The following is a 22,266-nucleotide window of genomic DNA, read 5'->3' as shown; positions in this document are numbered from 1 at the left end:
CTTTTTCTGTTTTATTTTGAGACAAGGTTTCACTAAATTGCCAAAGCTGGCTTGGAACTTATGATCCTCCTATCTCAGCCTCCCAAGAATCTAGAATTATAGGTGTATGCTACCTGCCCAGCCAAACTAGGGTTCTATGAGATCCCTGGTGGAGAACAGGAAGGAATAAGGAGAGGAAGAAGGCTCAATGACCCTAATTTCAAGTGCAGTAACTTAAGATTTTTTTTATTTTAAAGAAGGATTCTGCTGTAAAATATTTGAAACTGGATGATGAGTCCCTTCTAGCTTTAATAGTGGGACCCCTGGGCACCAAAGAGGCAAAGTCCTGATCCTTTCAAACCTCAGAGTGCTGAACACAGACCTACTGTGTGTGAAGAAATGGGATTGAGCAGGATGCAGAAAAGGATGAAGTCTTCAAGACTTGCCCTATGCTGAGGGGAGTGGGAGAGTGCAGTGTGGCTGTGGAGGAGGGGAAGGCAAGTCAAGGCACAGTCAAAAGGAGGTTGTCACTCCTTTGTGGATGGTTTTGGAGCTTGGTTCATCTTACACTTGAATTCATATTCTAGGCCCCTATTGTACTCCACTCTCAGGAGTAGTAAAGGGTAAGCTCAGTGAGTTTATTGTCCTGTCCCTTCACAGATGTTTACATTGACATACCCCAGAGAGCAAATTGGGCTTTGTACACTGGGGCCATGCAGAGAAACGCCAAGAAGCCCCACATTACAATAGCCTCCAGATGCCTGGGCCGGGCTGGAGCTCACATCAGGTGCTTTGATTTCTTCTGTAGGTTCTCAGTGATTGATGTTAGAATTGACTTGTCATCCTTGTCTGAAAGGTCAAAGCAAATATTTGTTAGTGTTAATGATGCTAGGGGCCAGGGAAACTACAAACTGCTGGGCTTAGTTACTATGTTACTATACAGGAACTGGGAACTGGACTTTGGGACCCTCAATCTGGGGTTGGCTAAGCAGGGCAGGGATCAAGAGCTGTCCCTTTTTATTTTGGCACCAGGGATTGAACCTAGAGGGCTTAATCACTAGCTACATCCCAGCCCTTTTTATATTTTATTTTGAGATGGGGTCTTGCTAAGTTGCTTAGGGCCTCACTAAATGCCTGCAGCTGGCTTTAAATTTGTGATCCTTCTGCCTCAGCCTCCCCAGTTACTAAGAATACAGGTGTTTGTCACTGTGCCAAGCAAGAGCTGCCATTTTCTGGGGGACGGGTACTGGGTACAGGGGCACTCAACTACTGAACCTACATCCCCAACTCAGCTAGGGAGGCTGAGGCAGGAGGATCACGAGTTCAAAGCCAGCCTCAGCAACAGCAAGGCGCTAAGCAACTCAGTGAGAGCCTACTCCCTAGCTGTTGGGATTATAGGCATGTACCACCGCCTGGCAAGAGCTACCATTTTTTTCAGCACTGAATATTTAACCATGCATTGTGCCAGGCATTGCCATGTATTATTTCACTGAAGCCCCACAGCCTTATGAAATATGTGAGATAAAAGAATCCAGAAGTTTGCCATGGTTATGTGGTTGGTCAGTGGTGGCATCAGGGCCCTGGGTTTGTGTGCTTAGAATCAGAGTTAAATCATCAGGGATCTCTCTATCTGTGAAATCAAAGCTGTATAGCTCCCACAGTGCCTGCCCTGGCCTAGTTCTGTGCAGTTTAGCAGCCACTCCAGAGGCATCATTATCTCAGTGCCACTGAACTGAGCACTTGAGAGACAGAGCCAAAGGACATGGTTCTTTCCCCAAGGAAAAGCATCTATAACTGGATGGAAAGAGGTCTGTAACCATGGAGACCACAACAATTGAGCACCACTCACCTCTGAGAGTTGACAGAGTGACAGAGGATGAGGATGGAGAGAGGAGGGGCAGTGGGAGAGACTTGTTGGTTAGGGACTTTATTTTGAGGATCAGGGGAAAGTTAGGGGGTATTTAAGCAAGAGGAAGCAAAGAGGTTAGTTTTTTTTGGGTTCATTGCTGGCTATGTGTGGGAAGGAATGAAACATTTCCCTCTATGTGCACACATATGAGCAGAAATAAGACATGCATATGCAAGAGGGAGGGGAGCATTCAGTCCCTCTGCTGTTTGTGCCTTCCATTTGTCCTTGCCCTAGACCAATAGTTTTCAATCTTGTTTGCACATCAGAATCACTTGCAAAATCTTGTAAACATACAGAGTCCTTCTTGAACCTTGCTAGAGCAATTGTGGTTGGTGAGTCTGGTGACCATCTTTTCTAAAGGTGGTCTAGGATTACCAAAGGTTGCAAACACAGCTTACTAAAGGATCACAAACTTACATCTGCAGGGGCCAGGAACATAACAAATGATACTGAGAGGATCCAAGAGTGGTAAGAACCCTGAAAATATTTGCACCATCAGATGGCAGTCAGAATAAAAAATGGTGCTAGCCAAATGAAGAGAGTTGATTAATGGCCCCCAAACTGAAATAACTGCTTGGCACTCCTGCCCCTGACAGAATGGACTCTTCGGGGCCTTACCATAGACGGTAAGTGTGCAGCTGCTGCGGTCCTTGCCAAGTTCATTCTCCACCAGCACGCTGTACTCCCCACTGTCCTTTAGTGTGCAGGTGGGAATGACAAGGGTGCATACTCCACTCGTGGAGTTGTACCAGAACTTGGAGTTGGCCGTGATGTTGACATCACCCTTGTAGAGGGTCACTGTGGGCCGTGGGTTCCCAAGGAAGGCGCAGGTCATGGTGCAATCCTGGCCTCGGAGCACCATGTGTGGCTTGAGCGGAGTCAGGAAACGAGGTGCGTGGCGCCAGTCCTTCTGCTGGTATGGCTTCAGCTTGGTGTCCAGGTTTTCAACTGTGCAGGAGGGATGGGGTAGATGCCTGTGAGTGGCTCCCTAGCTGCCATCCCTGTCTTAGAGCTTGGAAGGCACCTGGAGACCCAGCCTACATGAAACCCCAAGGACTTGGACCAGATTCTCAGACACCATCAACTCTGGAAGCCCTGATGTTACACTGGTTCCTAAAGGCTCTACCACACTACCCCTCCCTACCCCCAAGCCATTCTAGAGTTCTTTGATCTAAGCAGGTTCACAGGTTTTTATACTCTCCCAGACCCCAGGAGCTTAGATGTCTTTCCAGTGCCAACTCATCAGACCTGGGTATTCAAGCTGTTATCCTGGCCTCTAACTCCCCTCCAAACTTCCCCTCTATCATTTTAGCTTCCATTGCCTAGTATTCTCTGTTCTGTCCCATTTAGTCCCTCATTTCCAATTTTTTTCTGTTATCTCCACCCTAAATTTCTTCTCTTCATTCCTGCTCAGACTTCATTCCTGCTCCTCATAGTCAGTCCCCAGCCCTCACTCCTATAAGCCCCTCTTCAGAGCAGACCTAGAGTCTCTGCTCTAATCCCCTCTCTACCCAACCCTATCCCCCTGCCATCATCCCCGCCTCAAAAATAGGGTATCTACCCATCTCCATGTTTGTATCATCCCTCAAAATGCCCCTAAGATATCTTCTCTAATAAGTACCCCTAACATTGACTTTCCTCAGTGTCTCAGATATTAACTCTTCCATCTCAATGGATCTCTGATTTTGTTTATATGTTTATGGATTCTGGAGATTTAACCCAGGGATGCTTTACCATCGACCTACATCTCCAACTCTTTTATTTTTTTATTTTGAGACAGGTCCTCAATAAGTTGCTGATGATAGCTTTGAATTTGCCATCCTCCTGTCTCAGCCTCCCTAGCCTCTGAGGTTACAGGTGTGTGCCAGGGTTCTCCGATTTTTATCTCAACTCTTGCATACCCCTTTGTGACCTTTATGTCATCCCCACCATCAGGGCTCCCAGATGTAATGCAAACCTCAAGCCCCTACTTACTGTGGTCCTTATTGACGAGCCAGGTATCCTTGGAGTCCAGTGGATCACTGTCACCAATTTCATTCCTGGCTACCACTCTGAAATAGTACTTTCTGCCTGGGAGCAGCCCTGTCACTGTGTATTTGTTGCTGAAGACACGCTCAGCTGCCGTGAACCATGTGGGACTGCTGGCATCCCGCTTCATGATGACATAGTGCGCATCACCATCTTCCTGCACATCAGGGCTGTGGTTCCAGGTCAGAGTCACTGTGTTGGGGACCTCCTCAAACAGTTGTAGGTTTGTAGGAGGCCGGGGGAAATCTGGAACAATTAGAAAGTCTATCAGCTACCTGGGGGCTGAAGTATTACGTCCCTATCCTACCTACTTGCCCAGCCCACTGGAAAAAAGGATGAGGCACTTCTCTTCTTTGATTCATAGGCAGCAGATGTCTTGGAGCTAGACAAGCCTCATTCTGTTACTCTGACAGTAACATAAATGTTACTCTGACATTTAGTAGCCCTGTGACCTTGGGCAAGTTATTCTTTGAGACCCATTTCCTTATTTGCACTATGAAGAATAACAATGACTACTTGCTTCATAGGAATAATGGATACACTGCATGGCATGGAGTTACTACTACTCAATAAAAGTTTATCTTTTCTTCTTTTGGAGGCTTAGAGCTTTATTATAAAGCTTCCTGTTCTCTCTAAGATGTCACTCCAGTTATTCATGGATTCATCTCCCTTTGTCCTTCCTGCCCCTCTCCCATTCTCTAGTCTCTCTGCTGACCATATTCTCATGTCCCAAAGCTCACCAAATAAGACTGAAGAAACTGAAACAATGGCTTGGTCCTAGTTGAATATCAACCAGAGGGGCATCGGGCCTTTGAGAACCAGAGGGGAATCAAACCTCATCACTAGGCAAAGGTGATAAAACCTTTATAGTGTCAAAGAAGGCTTCCTTAACCTAAGGCCCACTTTCCAGCAGGAGGAGCTTAAACAGCAGTAAGCTACATTTGGAATATGCAGGGATATCTCCTGAGGCCTTCTGCCTGCTGTCCATACCTGTCACATGCACGTGAATGTCATAGTGTGCCTCTCCAAATTCATTCTGGAGCAAGATTCGATACACCCCTGAGTCAGAGCGCTTGGTGCTATTGATGAGGAATTGGGAATGGTTTTTGCCTTTGGTGATCGTTTCCCGGCCCTTTGTAGTGATACCATCTTTCTTCCAGATCACATCTGGTGGTGGTGAGCCCTGGGTGGTGACAGGAGGTGATACCATCAATCACCCAAATGGTATTTGGGAGAAGGCCCTCTCAAGAAGTCCCCTGCCAGTCTAGTGCCAGGAATTGGGCAAGGGGGAACAGAGTCAGAGGCAGAGACTACGATGTCTACAATAGTCATCTTGGTTATGTGGAGGGTATATGGTGGCCAGGGTCAGCAACAACTCACGGAGAAGGCTGCATGGATGCAGAGAGCTGTCCCAGCACGAACCACCATGTGACTCTTCAGCCGTGCACTGAGGTCAAACTTTGGGGCAGCTGAGATGGAAGAGAAAGAAGTAAGGGCATGGACCTCTTTCCAGAAGATTCAGTTTAAGACTTCGCTCCAAAGCTTTCCCAACCTCTGCTCTTTCCTGGGTCCATTAAAGGACATCAGATCTATAGATGCCCAGCAACACTGTGAAGCATTTATTTGTTTCCTGTCAGTCTCCCTCTACTACTATGTAGGATCCTAGAAGGCAGGTCTTGTGTCTTGTTTATTTCTATATCCCTGACACTGCCCTTGGCTCACAGTGGATAATATTTGGCACACAATGAGTGCTTATGTTTTTCAGCTGGGGAGCTTCTGGGGTTACTTCTAACTCTGTCCAGGTACAAGGCACAAGTGAAAAATGAATTTTTTTTTTCTCGAGATGCTGAGGATTGAATTCATAGCCTCATGCATGCTAGGCAAGTGCTCTACCACTGAGCTATAGCTATAGCCCTGGATTACTTTTCCTTGTTCTTCTCTTTTTGTTTCTGAGATGGGGTCTTGTTATGTTCTTCAAGTTGCTCTGAAACTCCTGGGCTCAAGTGATCCTCCTACCTTAGCCTCCTGAGTAGCTGGGGCTACTTTGGATAACTCTGTCTTGATATAGCACCACCCAATTTCCCCCTGTGGGATGAGACCCTTGAGAGGAAGGTTTGGAGCTAGAATGATAGGCCTGAACCCTCAGCCCTCTCTGTCCTTACCTGGTGGTGGCATGGCACGAACCCCTTCATCTAGCTCCACAGGCTCCCCAACCCCAGCTTCATTCACAGCCCGGATACGGAAGAAGTACTTCTGCCTCTCAGTCAGGCCCCCCACTGTGTAGCAGGTGCCTGAGATGGGGATTTTTGTGCACTTGGACCACTCCTTGCTGTCTTCAGCCCGCATCTCAAGGATATAGCCAGAGGGTGGGTCTCCTTCTATAGGCTCCTGCCAGCCCAGGGAAATACTCGAGTTGGATGAATCAGACACATGCAGTCCCTGCACCAAGCCTGGGGGTTCTGGATAGGACAGACATCCAGTCAGTCCCCAACTGATCCCACTCACCCTCCCATTCATCTCCCCAACACCCTCACTCAATCTCAACAATATCTTTACTACCTCACCTGACCATGCCTACTTCCCACCCTCAATATTCCTGGGCCCTAACTTTTACCACTTCTACTACCAACTCTTATAGCTCACATCCTTAAAACTCAACCTTTCACACCCAACAACCTCCAAATTCAATTCTTTTACCAATTCAATAGTTTCATCTTTAAAGTTAATATTTAATATTCCTCACACAAATTCACATAACCCATACATTCAAAACACCAACCTTTAACCATTTCTACTATATCCATTTATAGGGAATACCATGACCTCATCTTCTAAACTCATCCTCCTAATCATCTCCCCAACACCCTCACTCAATCCTTAACATACCTTTTCTACCTCACCTGACTGAAATGTTTAAAGCTTGATAATAACTTTTCCCACACTGACTCCTCACTATTCCTGATGCTCAATCTTTATTTTCTTTCCTTTTTTTTTTTTTTTTTTTTGGTACTTGGTATTAAATTCAGGGATGCTTTACCACTGAACCACATCCCCAGCCCTTTTTTTAAAAAAAATTTAAATATTTTATTGAACTTAAATAATTGAATATCCAGCCATTTCCCCCAGCCCTTTTAAAAACTTTTTATTTTGAGATAGGGTTTTGCTAAGTTCTCTAGGGCTTCAGTAAGTTGCTGAGGCTGGCCTTGAACTTTTGATCCTCCTGCCTGAGCCTCCCAAGTCACTAGGATTACAGGCAGGCGTGCACCACTGAGCCCAGCTGGCTTTATTTTGTGTGTGAATCCTGTCCCTCCACAAGCCTGGAAGTTTCTAATGAAGGAGCCTGTATGATCTCTTCTATCAGACTTTTCCAGGGAAGAAATTCTCTCTGTGCTTTATGAGCTAATTCTATTATGTGTTGAGGCTGGCAGCCCCATACTCACTAACAGGATCCTTGGCTACCACTGAACTGGATGGCATACTGGGCTGTCCAGGGCCTGCCTTATTCACAGCTATAACTCGGAATTCATATTCTGTGTCCTCCAGGAGACCATCCACGGTATACTTGGTACCTAAAATGGGGAGATGAAGGGTTTATGAGTCCAGGAGCATCCATGGAGTGAGAGGTCAAAACGTGAGATATCTTAGAAGAGGAGGTCATGAGATGCTGTTAAAATACTCAAAAGAGTAGGGGAAAGCAGAAATTCAGAGTAGCAATGGGTCCCCTCAGCAAGATTTCCTTTGGTCCCTCTTGAGCTTCTGCTCCAAGGACCTTACCCTGTACAGGGTCCTTGTTGACTGGTACCCACAAGTTACTGCCTTTCTTTCTTCGCTCCACAATATAGCCAAGCACTGGGGCTCCCCCATCCTGGGTAGGGGCATTCCATGTGATGGTCACAGTTTCTTTGGTCACATCAGTCACTTGAGGCTGGGAGGCAAAACCTGGGGGTTCTATGGAGCCATGGAGAGGGCAAAGGTTAGGAGAGGGGAGCACAGAGACTGTTGTTTCCCCATGTTGACCTCTTTCCCCTAAAAAAACCTGATTGATACTTAACTTTGGTTGTACTTTATCATCAAGTAGGGTATAAAAGGAAATCCACCACTGACAACTAATGAGCTTCTGGGATTACTTCTAACTCCAGAAGTAACCCTATCCTATCTAGAAGTCCTGTCTAGAAGTAAGACCCAGTAATGTCTGGGTCCTACTTATAGATATTCTAATTTAATTGGCCTGGGGTAGAGTGCAGGCATTAGCATTTTTTAAAAACCCCATGTGATTCTAATATACAGCCAAGAGTAATGATCACTGACTTAAACATTCCAACCATGTGACCCCCATTGCTACAGTTTTCATTCTACTGTCTTGACACACTGAGACCTGGAAATCAGTTGGGAGGGGTGTAGCAAGTAATTAATTAGCAGTCATAATTAAAATGCCCATATTGTTAAGGGTTTTCTTTGGGAAAATATGAAGAGTATTTTCAAAATTATCCCTAAAGTGACATTATGTTCCCTTGGATTCTAGGATGGTATCTAGAATGGTAAAAAAGTGAAGTTAGTTCTCTGGAATTGTGCATATCTAGGTATACCCAAGGGGATATGTTGCATATGTGATCTGACAGGAAAAAGTTTAGAATTCCTGCCCGAAATTATGTTCTTTTCTTCCTCTACAATCAATCTATTTCACGGGTCAGTTAGATGATCCTGTGGAATTCCCCATAGTCCAGTGTTCCCCACTGGCTGAAAGACCCCAGCCTGACCCCTGGCTGAGCCCCTGAGTACCAGGCAATCTCACTGACCTATGGGATTTCCTGCAAATACTTCGTCAGTCTCCAGGGGGTCACTCACACCCTCTGAATTGACTGCCAGGATACGGAACTGGTAGGCTTTTCCCTCTTCCACCTTGTTGGTGGAGAAGTTGGTGACTTTGCCATCCACCTCGCCTATCTTAATCCAGGATTTCTTGCCAACTGCCCTCCGTTCCACTATGAACTGTGTCACAGGTCGTCCTCCATTGTCCTTGGGGGCCTTCCACTTCATGTGCACACAATTACCCGAGAGCTCCAGGAACTCCACTCGGCCCTGCGGAGGCTTGGGGCGGTCTGAGGACAGAGAACAGCTTTACAATAGGGCTTTGAAGCAAAGGATCAGAAGAGGCTCCTCCCACTCACCAGATGTCTGGCCAGCCTGAAGCATAAATGGATTCTGAGCTTTCTGGATCTCTTGCTTTTCCCTGTGTCCATTAGCCTTCCTCCTAAGACTTTTCAAAAGAATTTGATCCTTGCCCTCTGAACCTCCTGCCTGGATAGAAATGGGTGGACTGCACCCCTCTGGGAACTCTTGCTTTAGTTGGTCCTCTGGTATCTTTCTTGACAAGTTCTCTCCCTCTTTTGAGCTTCCAGAACACCAGTGATTTCTGGCATCACATTCTACCCTATAATTACTTGTCTATCCCTTTTGGGTTGAGGTACTGTTGGGGATACTTCATCGCTGCATCTCCAACACTGACAACACAGAAGAGGCACTCATTCTTGCTGCTGAATTGAATTAAAACCCAAACCTTTCTACCCCACAGTGGTGGAATTGCAGGCAGGGGAGGTGGTGATAGGGTGTGCATATATTGGAGGTTCAATATAAGTTCATTAAGGCCAGCTCCTCTTATTCCTTATCCCAGTGTTCAGACCAATCCCAAATCCCAGTCCCATCCCCATCCAGATTTCCCATTTTATTTATTTCCCTACCCTTTCACCTCCACCTCACTCCATTTCTTTTCCCACCTCACCACTTTTCCCAGCGAACCTCACCTCCATTCCTAAAATCCCACCTCTCTTTCTCCTCATTTTCTCCTAAACTTCCAGCCATGTCTTTGTTATTCAGTCAAGAATAATACTTAAAAACATACTGAAAATTCTACTCTGTGCTGTGCACTGGTTATACACTTTAAAACCACTAAAAATTGATAATGTGGGGAGAAAAACATCACCCGTTCCTGGTGGGAAACAGGCTTGAGAAGCCCACTTGACCAGGGTTACTTAGGAATTTTGGAAGTGGTCCTCTTGTTGCTAAGTCAGCACTTCAGCCCCATCCCCTGACCAAACAACTCTGTGGTGGTCCTCCTCACCAGCCTGCCGCTTGCCCTGAGTGCTGGGCAGACAGTGCCTCCAGACAGTCCTGCCAGGCCCTTCCCTTACCCAGCACACTGAGGTGCAGAGTGGCTGTGGCTGTGCCGTAGTCATTCTTGAGCTTGAGCAGAACCAGGCCACTGTCTTCACGCACGCAGTTTGAGATGGTGAGCAGTGCCTGGTCTTCCCCGCGCTCCATGGACACGCGTTCCTCCTCCGTAACTTCCATGCCGTCCTTGTACCACGTCACTTTGGGCAGTGGCTTTGCCCGAAAAGGCACTTTTATGTGGGCCGTGTGGCCTACCTTCACAGTCACAGGGTGTGCAGCTAGTGCCTCCAGGATTGAGGGGTCGATGGCAGGAGGATCTGTAGAGGAGGGCAGCAGGGCAGGCTTGCCCACCAAGGATGGGGAGGGGTCAGTGGGGAGGGGCCATGAGCATGTGGGCAGGCCAGGAGTCCTTGCAACTCCTTGGACAGGACCTTACCTGCGATGAATACCGAGGCTTCACTCTCGGCGCCCTTGGCTCGGAATGTATACTTGCCCTCATGCTCCGGGCCCATGTTGGGGAAGATGAGCTTGTGCACTGCACCCTGCTTCACGATTTGCACACCCGGCAAGTCAGTGATCTAGGGGACAAGGGGTGGGAGTGAGTGAGAGCGTGGGGCAGGTAGATCTCCTTCGCCCCTTCCCTGACTCCTGCCTCCAACCTCCTTGCCATCCTTCAGCCACACGCCTTCCACCTTCTCGTCATTCAGCACTACGCACAGTTCTGCTGGGCTCCCGGTGGCAGCGTGAACGTCGGACATCCCGCTCTTCACTGTGGCCAGGCGCTCTGGGAAGAAAGGGTCTGGACTGACTCAGGGGGAAGGAATTCATGGGAAAATGGCTGATGGTATTGTAGTGGGAGCAGTTAGGGTTTAGGTGTCTTTCAAAATCATTTATGATGAACAGATGGGTTGGCCTTGGTCTGTAGATTGCTCCATGGTCAATGTGGGGGTGGGGGGGCTGGTGCAAGTAGGTGTTAGGGGATTTGGGGAAAGGTCAGTGTTTTGGGAAACGGCAGCCAGGAAGACTGAGAGATGGTTAATGGGGGAATTGATTAGTGGAGGATGCTTGGCTGGGACTTAGGGTGTGATGTTGAAGACAGAAATGATGTACATGCAGGTGATGAGTGGAGTTTGGATGTTTAGTTGTGGTTATGTTGGTCGATGGGATGCCTAGTGTCATTGGAGTTGAGGTTGGTCAGGGTCAATGAGGAATGGTTACACTTAGGGAGTGGGGGATGGTCAGGGTTGCTGGGGATGTTCAGAATCTGGAAGTAAAAGATGAAGTTAAAGAATTTGGGATAGAATCTGGAAAATGGGGGAGGATCATGGTCTAAGAAGTATGAATGTTCAAGGAATGGGGGATTTGAGATTGTTGGAATTTGGGAGATAGGGGTGATCAGAGTGGGGAGGTACAAGTTGGTCATGATCTGGTGAGGTTTGAAGTCAGTAAGGAGCAGATCAGTGTCCATTGTAAGGAAATTTCTGGGTTAGTGGGTTGGTAGTGTGGGCTGACGGGGTGGGTGTGTACCTTCCACAGTGAGGGTGGCTGTACTACAGTATTCAGTGGGATCCCCATTCTGCATGGCCACCACAGTGTACTCGCCACCGTCGCTGAGCTGTGCATCCTCAATGATCAGTTCTGCTCGCTTGCCCTCGTGGTTCATGCTATACTTGGAGCCATGTGCCAGCAGCTGCCCATCTTTCTTCCATCTCAGTGTCACATCCTTGGAATTCAGCTCACACTCGAGACATGCACGACTCTTCTCTTTCACACGTGCATTTTTGAGAGTGCTCACAAACTTTATGGGGATGCCTGTAGATAGAAAGACACACATACTTTGGCCTATTCCTAAACTCTTAGTATCCTTTTAGTGCAATTGTATGCTGCTTTGCTGTCTTTTTGGCCCTAGAAAATGTAAGAACTTGACACATTGAGTATGTTTTTATGCAATACGTGACCCAAGGAACTGCATGGCAGGGAGAGTCCCAGCTCTTCCCTTACTCAGTTGTTGATTTCACACACCTCATTTACCAGGCTGACTATCAGTTTCCTCTTATGTAGCGTGGGATAACAACTTCTACAGCACTGCAGGCAAGATCTCTGATATTGTACCTGCCATGTCTGAACTTTTGAACCTGCTGTACTTCTCTTGCTTTTTGTTCTCCTTATTAAGACTTGAGCATTACCTCATCATATCAGTATCTGACATTGCCAGGTGGTGCCCCTTCCTTGTGCTCCCATGGCCTCTATAACTGTCTCCATCACAGCAGTGATGATTCCATGTGGCAGATCCCAGTTGTGATTCATGTGAGTAACATGTTCATTGGTGTACCTACCATCATGTACAAATCTCCAAACTAGCAATAATATTGGAATGCAACATAAATGTGCTGTATGATATGATGTTAAAGCCATAATAATTTCCATGATATCCCACCTCATAAGACTCCAGCATGTCTTGATCCCTAGCCCAAGAACTGCTATTTTAGTTATTTTCACACCTGCCTCCCTTACTAGACTAGGAGTTTTCAGAAAACCCTCTTCCCAGTACCTGTCACATGAACGAATGGACAGGAGGATGTATGATTGCCCTTGCAGAGGTTACTATGGCACAAAGCCCACCGCTCAGGTTCTTCCCCAACCACTCACGGTCAATAGTGAGCTGAGCCTTCTGTACCAGGTTCCCTGCTTGAACAGAGAACTCGCCACTGTCACTGAGTCTGGCATCCTTTATCTTAAGTGTGTGGGTCAGACCATCCTCAGACACTGAGATTTCATATTTGTCATCCCTCTTCAACTCCTTCCCATTGAACTTCCACACAAAGTTGGGCTCTTTCTTTGAGAGGCGGACCTCAAACAAAGCTGTCTGGCGCTCTGTCACCTTTAGTGGCTTCAGATCTCCTAAGATCTTCAGTGGCTCATCTGCAGCAAAGAATGGGGGAGGTTGAACACAGAAGGGAACATGGATATGCAAGTGTCACTGGTGTTCTGTAGACCACCACTGGGGGGAAGCACCCTTTTTCTTTCATCCCACTGGTGAGCCCTTCTTCTCTGGAGTCTATTCCCAGGGTCTCCTCTCCAGTAATGTTAATAGCCATTTTTTTAAAAAAATATATTTTAGTTGTAAATGGCTCTTTTATTTTATTTACTTATTTTTATGTGATGCTGAGGATCAAACCCAGGGCCTCACACATGCTAGGCAAATGCTCTACCACTGAGCCACAACTCCAGCCCCTAATAGCAATTTTTTAAAACCTTCTAGCCAATTTGCACATATTAGTTCATCCATTTATCACATATATTTTACCTGATTCCACGTTTTACAGTTTTATTTTTACTGAAGAAAAGAAGTTAAATAACTTGCCTTAAATCTTACAGCTCATAATTAGCAGAAGCTGGGATATGACTTTCCAGTAGTCTAGCTTCAGAGTCTGTGCTCTTAACCAGTATGCTACATGTCCCACGGCACTTATTATCTCACAGTCCTCTCCCTTACAGCTTATTTTTTTTTCTTCTATTAACACCCATCTTCTTGCAGTTCTTTCATGCATAATCTCACAGTTTCTTTCCAATATCCCCAAGGACCCCTCCCTGGCCATTCCTCTCCCAGACCCACGTTCATACCCAGCACTGTGAGCTGTGCACTCATCCGCTTATCACCCACAGACAGGCTGTAGACGCCGGCGTCACTCATGTTTACGTTGGTAATCACCAGCATGTACTTGGTGCCCATCTGCTTCACATCATACTTGCCCAGGGAGTATTGGATCCTCAGTGGCTCAGTATCCTGCCTCATGGAACAGGTGGGAAAGCTGATGAAGGGGTTTAGGAGGAGACTTACAGAGCTCCCATTCCCCAAAGCCAGCTTAAGCAGGTGGATGCATTGTCCATCTCTCTAAACATTCTCAGAGGCCCCTATAATCTGGCTTGAGAGATTCCGAATCCCTGTCTCCCCATAAGGCTTAAACTCTTAATATGTATGAGTTCATTAGATGCTTTCTCCTAGAGGCACAGATCTTCAGTGACCTTATGATTATCTAATCTAGCCTTTCAGTGTAAAGACAGGTAGACTGAGGCACAGAGAGAGAAAAGTGACTGTCTTAGATCAAAAGCAAAGTGATGGAAGAGCTAAGAATAAAGTCCAGCTCCCTGCCTCTTTCAACTGTATGAGGGCATTCTCTTGATGGGATGGAAGAGAGGCCCTGGCTTACAGATAATGAGAGGGTCTGAGGACAGAGAGGATGCAAAGAAGAAATTATATTACTAGGGTGGACCCCACCTTGATCCATATCATCTTGACATTGGGGTCCTTCAGCTCCAGGATGCACTCAAAGGTTACTGTGGTATCAATCTTGGTCTCTATGTCTTCCAGGGGCTTCAGAATCCGGATGGCCTGTAAGATTATTTTAATAAAATGGCAAATGTTAGAGCATCTGGAGTATGCCCAGGTGGTTTCCAAAATTCTAGAGGAGACCCCCTAAGGGACTGGGGAGAAATGAGTAGGCTCATTAAATAACTCCTTCCCCCAGGGTCATTGATCAACTAGAAGGTTTAGGAGAAGAATATTATGGGGGATGAGAAAGGAACTGCTATTTGTGAAAGTGACTTTGTATCTGGGCCTATTACACAGATTCTGTAAAGTGTTGATGCTTAATATGAGTTTGTTGAGTGAAGAAATGAATGACAACAACACAAAAACAAATAAAGGAGGAAAGTATAGTTTTCATTTTGCAGATGAGGAAATGGAAACTCAAGAGAGATACTCAAGGTCACACAGCCAATAAAGCAGTAGAGCTGGGATTTGATGCCAGATCTCTATGATTCCAAAGTTCATGCAAGCACACCAGGAAGAGGTAAAGAGAGGAGAGGTAGGAGGAAGTGACTTGAGTTCCTTTCCTGCTCTTGCAGTGGAAAGTAGGCCTCTGAGAATGTGTGTGCAGGTTGGCTTTAGCACTGGCATTGAAGCCCATGCCCTGGCTTGCAGGTTCCAGCCCCCTGCTGGGCACTGACCTCCACTTCCGCTTTCTTCTTCATCCCTTTGAGCTTCTTGAGCAGCCCCCGGAAGTCAGTGAAACCATACTCCATGCAGACCTTTTCAAAGTCTTTCTTGGGCACCTTGGACAAAATCTCCAGCATCTCTTTCTCATCTGTCACTTTCTGCTTCTTCTTGGGGGGTGGAGGAGCCCTGGAGAAAGAGGGGACCAAGCTGTACTAAGTGCCTCCCATCTGAGGACAGAGGGAGCTTTCCCAACTTTGAATCCATGAATTCTTGGAATTCAGGGACCTGTTGAGGGGCCTTTGAAGGCTCCAGCTTGGGTGGGAGAGTGTACCCTGGGCTTCCTAGTCTCACCTCTTCTTCAACATCTTCTTGAAATCTAGTTTTTCTTGACCTGAGGACAGAAAGAGGGGCAATGTCAGACAGAGGGGAGTCTAAGTCTATCTTAAGAGCAAAGGCCAGGAGGAGGGGGCTGTCTCACCCTCTGTCACCAGCAGGGACACGGTGTAGATGGCATCTGCATGGTCATTGCTTGCAATGCACTTGTAGTTGTCGGAGTCATCTGAGGTCAGTGGTTCCAGCTGGATCAGACCATTAGAGGGCACAGGGAGGGAACCACAGAGTGACTTCTTATAAGATGAGGAAAGAGACTTTCTTTGGGGAGGGACTGAGTGTTGGATGGATTGAGCAGCCTCTATGATTTGGAGGTACCAAGTAATAGCTAGTATGAGGATGCCTGTTTTCCACCTGATTTTCTGGTAATAACATTCTCTATTTGCTTCTCAGATTCTGTCCCTGGGTTGAGAGCTCCTAGAAAGTGGGGACTTTCTGACTTCTAAGTTTTCAGCACCAAATGAACATTTTCTTCATGTAATACATTTATTTACTCCTTTGTATTAGTGGCTGTGCTGAACCCCAGGAAACGGTGAATAGGGTTGACTTGGTGCATGTCTGCAGGCGCTTACAGCTGGGTGGGCTCTGGGAAGTCAAGGTAATCATAAGTGCTGCTGAATGAATGAGCTTATGTAAGGGGTGGCCAGTAGGGGGACTCTAGGGCAGCTTGTGTGCTTGTGCCAGGCTGAGTCCAGTTAATGCTGGGATTTGGAAGAAGAAGGAGCCAACTTCTGTCAGAGGGATTCTGTCCTTCTGGGACTTTGGGGGAGAGAGGAGATCTTTTTTTCACAAAGGGATGTGGGGCAGGACCAGAGTAATTATAGGGTCGGGAGTAATTATAGGCCTACATCTCCCAGTAATCCACCATCCCTTTCCTCCAACAGCCTGAAGCCAGAGGTTGAAGCCGAGTACCAGCTCTTGGGAAGTGACCCGGAAGCTGATGGGCCTAAGGCAGGACTTTTCTGGGTCCAAAACCCCCTACGCTCACACTGCTCTGGCCAATCAATCCCAATCCCGGAGGCGCTAATCCTCATTCTCACTCTGCCCACTATGATTCTGCAGCTTCCTCCCACATCCACTGATTTGATCTCTCCTTTGTCTTTGGCTCTCTCACCTTCTGGCCCTGTCCTTCTGACTTTGCCTTAGCTAGACCTTGCTGTGTGGGTAATTTTGGTTCCCTTCTTTGACTGGCAAAACCACAGTTCCTGAGTCAGCTTCTTCCAGCCTGCCTGTGCCTTTAGGGCAACAATGTCCTGTCTTCCCACTGCCCAGTTTTTGGGTTGCCCTTGTGGCTCTTTTTTAGGTGTGAGGAAAGGCAATCCGCCCTGGGTTCCCTGCTTCCCACCTCCTTGGTAATGGACCTTGACATCAGGGCGCACCTTCAGCACGTGCTCCTTGTTAATGCTGTCGTAGAATATTTTAGCGGACTCCTTGATGGGGATGCCACTCTCTCTCTTCCAGGAGACGTTGGGTTTGGGGTTCCCCTGCACCCGTGCTCGGAACACAGCTTTATCCCCTGTGGTGGGCACAGGACACATTTTTACCTCCGCCCACAGGCTAGACACTCTGCCTACTCTCTCCTCTTCCTGAAGATCTGGGCCTAGCCCAGCCATGGGGAGGATACTACTCACTTGGCTCTGCCAACGTCTGTGTATTGGGGAACATTGGGTGGGGCGGGTGAACCTGGGGAAGAAAGGGAAGAACCAGGGGATTGGGGAAAGACAGGCAGTGACACACCCTCAGGTAAGGTGATTGGGTGAGGTTTCTCCACAAACTCAGGGACGCTCTCGCCGGCAGGGATGTTGGAACTCCGGGTCACCAAATTGAAGAACTCCACTGTGCTGGAGGACTTCCTCGTCACGACTTCCTCTGTGGGAGCAGGTGAGAAGTCAGAATGGGCTCCAGGTAGGGAGCTCAGTTCTGGATTGGAGAACTCATTTTTGCTTTAGGGGATGGATGGTGGAGCAGGAGAGCCAAATCCAGAAGGTACAGAACCCACTTTCACACAGAAAGAGGGACCTCAGTGCCTCACACATGCTAGGCAAGCATCTTCTACTGAGCCACAACCCTGGCCCCACATAAAAAATAAAAACCAAAACAAATAAAATTAAGGTGTTGTGTCCATCTAATTTTATATATATATATATATATATATATATATATATATATATATATATATATATATATAGAGAGAGAGAGAGAGAGAGAGAGAGAGAGAGAGAAGAGAGAGAGAGAGCGAGCGAGAGCTTAGTAGATGGGGCATTGCTATGTCAAATTGTAGCCACTAGGGGACGCCAACTCCTTTCCATTCCTCAATGGTCAATCACCTCACTGTTCCACAGCCCTGAATCTTATTATTTTTCTTAAAAAGGAATATTCAGGGACTAGGGATATAGCTCAGTTGGTAGAGTGTTTGCCTCGCATGCACAAGGCCCTGTGTTCAATCCCCATCACCACACAAAAAACAAAACAAAAAGGAGTCTTCCCTGATGTACATCTACAATCTCATTGACTTGGGAAGCTGACTCTTGAGTTGTAAGTGGAAGGCCAGCCTGGGCAATTTAGCAATGCCCCTGTTTCAGAAACAAACAAACAACAACAACAACAACAACAACAGCAAAAACCCCACTTCTATTTTAGGATTTCCTTGTTTTCTCGGACTTCTCTTCTGGAAGTCTTTGTACCTCACTAGCAGTAATATGGGCCAGACCTTTCTGCTTGTGAGGGCTGTAGCTTAGTTAAGCTTGGCTCCAGACTTTCCCCCCTGCCATTCTGTGGATTCATCATTCATTGTCTTGAAAGTAGTGATTTCCCCCAACCTTCATACTGGGAATGGAGCTTTGGGGTCTTCTATCACTGACATACACTCCAACACTTTTTATTTTGAGATAAGTTCTCACTAAGTTGCCCAGGCTGGCTTTCAATTTGTGATCCTCTAGCCTTAGTCTCCAAGTACTGGGATAAAAGGCATGCACCACCATATCTGGTCTCAGAGTGGTGATTCTTAATTGAAGGACAGGATATAGTCCTATTTCAGCAGGGATATACATATGAATCTCATTATTTGAGTATGTTCACTTTTTATTTATTTATTTTTCAGTGCTGGTAGTCCAACCCAGGGCCTTTGCACATGCTAAGCATGTGCTCACTGAGCTATACCTCTAAGCTCCCAAGAGCATATTCAATGTGGTAATATAATTTCCTATTTGGAAAACAAAAAACCTATTTTAGCACTATAAACAACATAAAATCTTCTTAGCTGGTGAGTTATCAACAAATAACAATTGCTCTCATTCATGGGTCATGTTCCTTGTACAAGAAACTATGGTAGGCACATATCAGAGATGATTTTATTTAATATTCACATCATTCTATGGAAGTAGGTTCCTTTAGCATCCCCATTAATTGGAAGGATCAAGATGAGAAAACAAAACCAACCCATAATCCTATTAAGCTCTCATGGTCTTCTTTGAAATAATGACTGGAGTTCTTAAATAGCTGTGTGGAGGCTGTATCTGGCCTGAAGATGTCTTTTATTTGACCTCTGCAATATGCAGACAAAAAAAAAGGCAGCCCTATATCTGAAAACTGAAATAGTTCACATAAAAATTCAGATTGCTGTATTCTCAACACTGAACTCGTATTCCCACATTAACAACAGTCAGTGGGAGGTGAGATGTGGCTGTCCTTTAGATGGAGTGTCCTCTCCAGTTTACCCATCTTTTCCCCACATTTATATTCCCTGCATGGACTCTGTTGGTCAGTAGTTTTCAACTCTGGCTACACATCAGAATCCCTGGAGAGCTTTATGAAAATAACTGATTTAATGGTCTGGAGTGAAACTTAGGTATTGACATTCTTTTCACCTTCTCCACCCACTAAACTAAGATTGCTCTATTATGTGACCAGAGAGGAGAACCATTGATATAAATCACTTGAATTTGCAACTTCTGGTTTAGAATTTAGACCTTGGGTCCTCGCTGTTCTACTTACTCTGCCTCATTAGCCAGGAGTGCTTGGTCTAGAATGTTTATCTGACTTTGACCTTGTGCACAGAGGACTTTGAGAGACTCTATCCTTCTGGAACCTTGAGGGAGAGGCAATGATTGTGAGGATGGCCCCTGGCCATCTTTTAATCACTTTCCACTAGAGACATTAAACTAAAACAGTCTGCAGTGCTCTGAGACCCTTTCTCAACTTTCTCTTGGATCTGTCCTGGCCCAAGTCTGGTCCCCAAGGGTTAAGAACCTGGGAGCTTAGGTCACTTGTTTATGTGTTCATCCTCTCTCCGCTGGTAGCCAAGTCTCCTGTTTCTTAAATGGAACAGTGTCAGCATTATTCATATGAAGATAAGGTGACTACCTTCCTATCTTTCCTCATGTTGAAATTCTACTATGGGAGACACAGTCCATTAGCCTCAGGTCTCCTTAAGCAATTTAGATTTTATCAGTCTTTCACACACATCCATGTGACTGGTTTTTCTTAATCTGTTTTCCTGGATCTATGGGTGAACAACCAGCTGGGTGAAGATTTATCAAGCCCCAGATTAGAAGCACAGGTGGGGAGGGGGTTGCTACTGGTATTGAGGGCTCCTGAGAGGCCCACTAGTGGCAAGGACTGAGGCTACTCCAGGATAGGTATGGACAAAGAAAGCTGCCCCTTCCCAACCCCCCTTTCTCTACTTGCCTCCCACGATCTTGGTTGTCTGGGAGAAGGTCTGTATGTGGGTGGTGGAGCTGGAGAACTCCATGGACACGTGCTCCTGCAGCATCTGCTGGTGGTGAATGGTCGTCATGGTGACAATAGACTTGAGCACTCACCTGTGAGGACCAGGGGAAGAATGAGGCCACAAAGAACATGGGAGGGAGAAGGAGGGTGATTCAGAGATGTTTGTTCATGTGTGAGTGCATGTGTGTGGGTGGGTGTATGGGCAATGAGAATGCAGAGGAAAGGGTGAGGAGAGCAGGCCTTTGCTCTCTGACCTCTCTTTTCTTTACTTCTTATCCCTTTCTCTGATTGATTACAAGTACCAATAGGCCTGTCCCTCACCAGGTAACCCAAAACAATTCCAAGTTCTTAGAAGGGGAAGATACAGGGCTGAGAATAAGTAAGCCAACCACGTAGGGTCCATAGGGTGTTGAGGATACCTGTGGACATGGGCGCTTTACCAGGAGGTAATGACGCAGGACCTGAGAAGGAACTTCCTGACTAAGCCATGCTGGCACATGCCTTAGAAGGAACCTTTGGATCTTCTCTCTGGGTCCTAGGGACCCCTGGCTTTGGTGGAATGCTAAGATAGATGACCATTCATTCCCACAGCTTTGCTTTCACTTATGACACAGTAAAGGCAGAGGCTTAGTTTATATTCATTATAATTTTATAACATATATAAGTATAGTTCAACCACATTAAAAAAGAAACTAAAACATCTCCTCCCCACTCCTGGGTGCCCCATCTCCCATGCTCTCCTGAGAGGTTACCGTATGTAGCCTTTAGGCTCCTTCATGAGAACACGGATGTATGTTCTTTTTTTTTTAATGCCTGGCAGTCTATTATACACACTGTTCTGCTCCCTTTCATTTTTTACTTAATATTATCTTGGAGACCTTTGCATGCCAATTCATAAAGAATTTTTTCATTCTCAACAGATCCACAGTATCCGATAAATGTAAATACCTGCCTCCTTTAACCCGCATATCAATTTTAAACCCTTATTTGGTATATGAGGAAAATTATGTCTAAGAGAAATGACCTGTCCACTGTCCAAGCTTACTCAGAACAGGGTCCTAGCTGCCGCTGCTTCTTCTTCTTCTTCTTCTTCTTTTTTTTTTTGTTGGAAATTAAACCCAGGAGTGCTTAACCACTGAGCTATATCTCAGGCCTTTTTTTATTTTTTGAGACAGGGTCTTGCTAAGCTGCCAAGGCTGGTTTCAAACTTGTGATCCTTCTGCCTCAGACTCCCAAGTCACTGGGATTACGGGTGAGTGCCACTGTGCCTGGCAATTCATAGTTTCTTGGCTTTCAGGCCAGTGGCCTTCTAGGGAATCAAAAGCCTTCTCCTGAGCTATGTGGTTTGAGACTACCCTCCTATCCCACCTCATTTAAACTTCTACCTTTGGGTTCTGAGACCACTTCCCTGTCCCCTTAGGGGCTCACAAGCTACCAGCCTGTGCCCCCTTCCAGGGGCATGAGGGAAGCCTTACCTTCTGAACTGACCAGTACCTTCCAATACTTGAATGCTGTATCCACAGCTTGGGGTTCAGCTGGTGCCCGAGCTGTAGGGTGTCCGTCTCCTTCTTCTTTGCCCCAAAAGCGGGCACTGAGGATCATCAGTTCCTTAAATACCTGGCCCCCTGGGGGGATCCCTTACTTAGACTCTTACCTCAGCGGGATGGCACACAGCTTCAGGGGTGAGAAGTTGGGGAGGGAAGCAAGCTGGAGGGCTGGAGGAAATACTGGGGACCAGGTGGGAGGGAGGCAGAGGGTGGTGGTCCCTAAGTACGTTTTTTGTTCCTTTGTGGTAGAAGTTTTGCTTCTCGCTGCTGCTGAGTGGACTTCTCTGAGCCGAAGTTCTCATGTCAGTGTGTGTACATGTACATGCTCAGGTATATGTGCATGCACAGTCCAGCAGGGGTTGGGAGCAAAGCCACAGGTCTTTGTTTTTCTGGGATGCACTGGGGAAGTTCTAGGGTATCTGCCACTTGCACCAATCCAAGGGGCTGAACACTACCATGTGTGGTGCATGTGCGGCCTAAGCAGAAAGGAGAGGATTTCTGTACAATTTCTGTAATCT

At 46.5% G+C, this 22,266-nt stretch overlaps 1 protein-coding gene and 1 long non-coding RNA gene across 3 annotated transcripts in view; one reads left to right on the top strand and one right to left on the bottom strand.

Annotated features, from left to right (window-relative positions):
- Positions 1-699: 699 nt before the first annotated feature.
- Positions 700-22,134, bottom strand: Igsf22 (immunoglobulin superfamily member 22). The gene is made up of 22 exons (XM_046437980.2): positions 20,160-22,134; positions 17,211-17,342; positions 16,853-16,989; positions 15,562-15,661; positions 15,435-15,474; positions 15,095-15,269; positions 14,364-14,477; positions 13,709-13,871; positions 12,734-13,006; positions 11,612-11,896; positions 10,744-10,868; positions 10,521-10,662; positions 10,105-10,401; positions 8,713-9,015; positions 7,691-7,864; positions 7,357-7,485; positions 6,079-6,375; positions 5,297-5,385; positions 4,907-5,099; positions 3,863-4,162; positions 2,507-2,836; positions 700-828 (listed from the first exon to the last, which is right to left on the bottom strand). The coding sequence occupies exons 1-22, from the start codon at positions 20,266-20,268 to the stop codon at positions 758-760; spliced, it is 3,978 nt and encodes a 1,325-aa protein (XP_046293936.1). The 5' UTR covers positions 20,269-22,134; the 3' UTR covers positions 700-757.
- The window catches only part of LOC124088435 (uncharacterized), a 44,496-nt gene continuing 39,199 nt past the window's right edge, over positions 16,970-22,266 (top strand). For both annotated transcript variants that reach the window (XR_009226156.1, XR_009226155.1), the window contains exon 1: positions 16,970-17,354. This is a non-coding gene — a long non-coding RNA (uncharacterized LOC124088435). The remainder of the gene's footprint in view (positions 17,355-22,266) is intronic.

The sequence above is a fragment of the Marmota monax genome, unplaced genomic scaffold, assembly GCF_021218885.2.
Source record: "Marmota monax isolate L192 unplaced genomic scaffold, Marmota_monax_Labrador192_F-V1.1 WCK01_AAM20220418_F8-fsc00061, whole genome shotgun sequence".
NCBI classification, from domain to species: domain Eukaryota; kingdom Metazoa; phylum Chordata; class Mammalia; order Rodentia; family Sciuridae; genus Marmota; species Marmota monax.
This window is presented reverse-complemented; position numbering and strand designations above follow the sequence as displayed.

Coding starts and splice junctions, on each gene's coding strand:
- Igsf22 (XM_046437980.2), bottom strand. CDS start 20,268: ATGACGACCATTCACCACCAGCAGATGCTGCAGGAGCACGTGTCCATG. Junction 15,270..15,434: donor AAGAAGATGTTGAAGAAGAG/GTGAGACTAGGA, acceptor CTCTTTCTCCAG/GGCTCCTCCACCCCCCAAGA. Junction 10,869..11,611: donor AGCCACCCTCACTGTGGAAG/GTACACACCCAC, acceptor CTTTCTTCCCAG/AGCGCCTGGCCACAGTGAAG.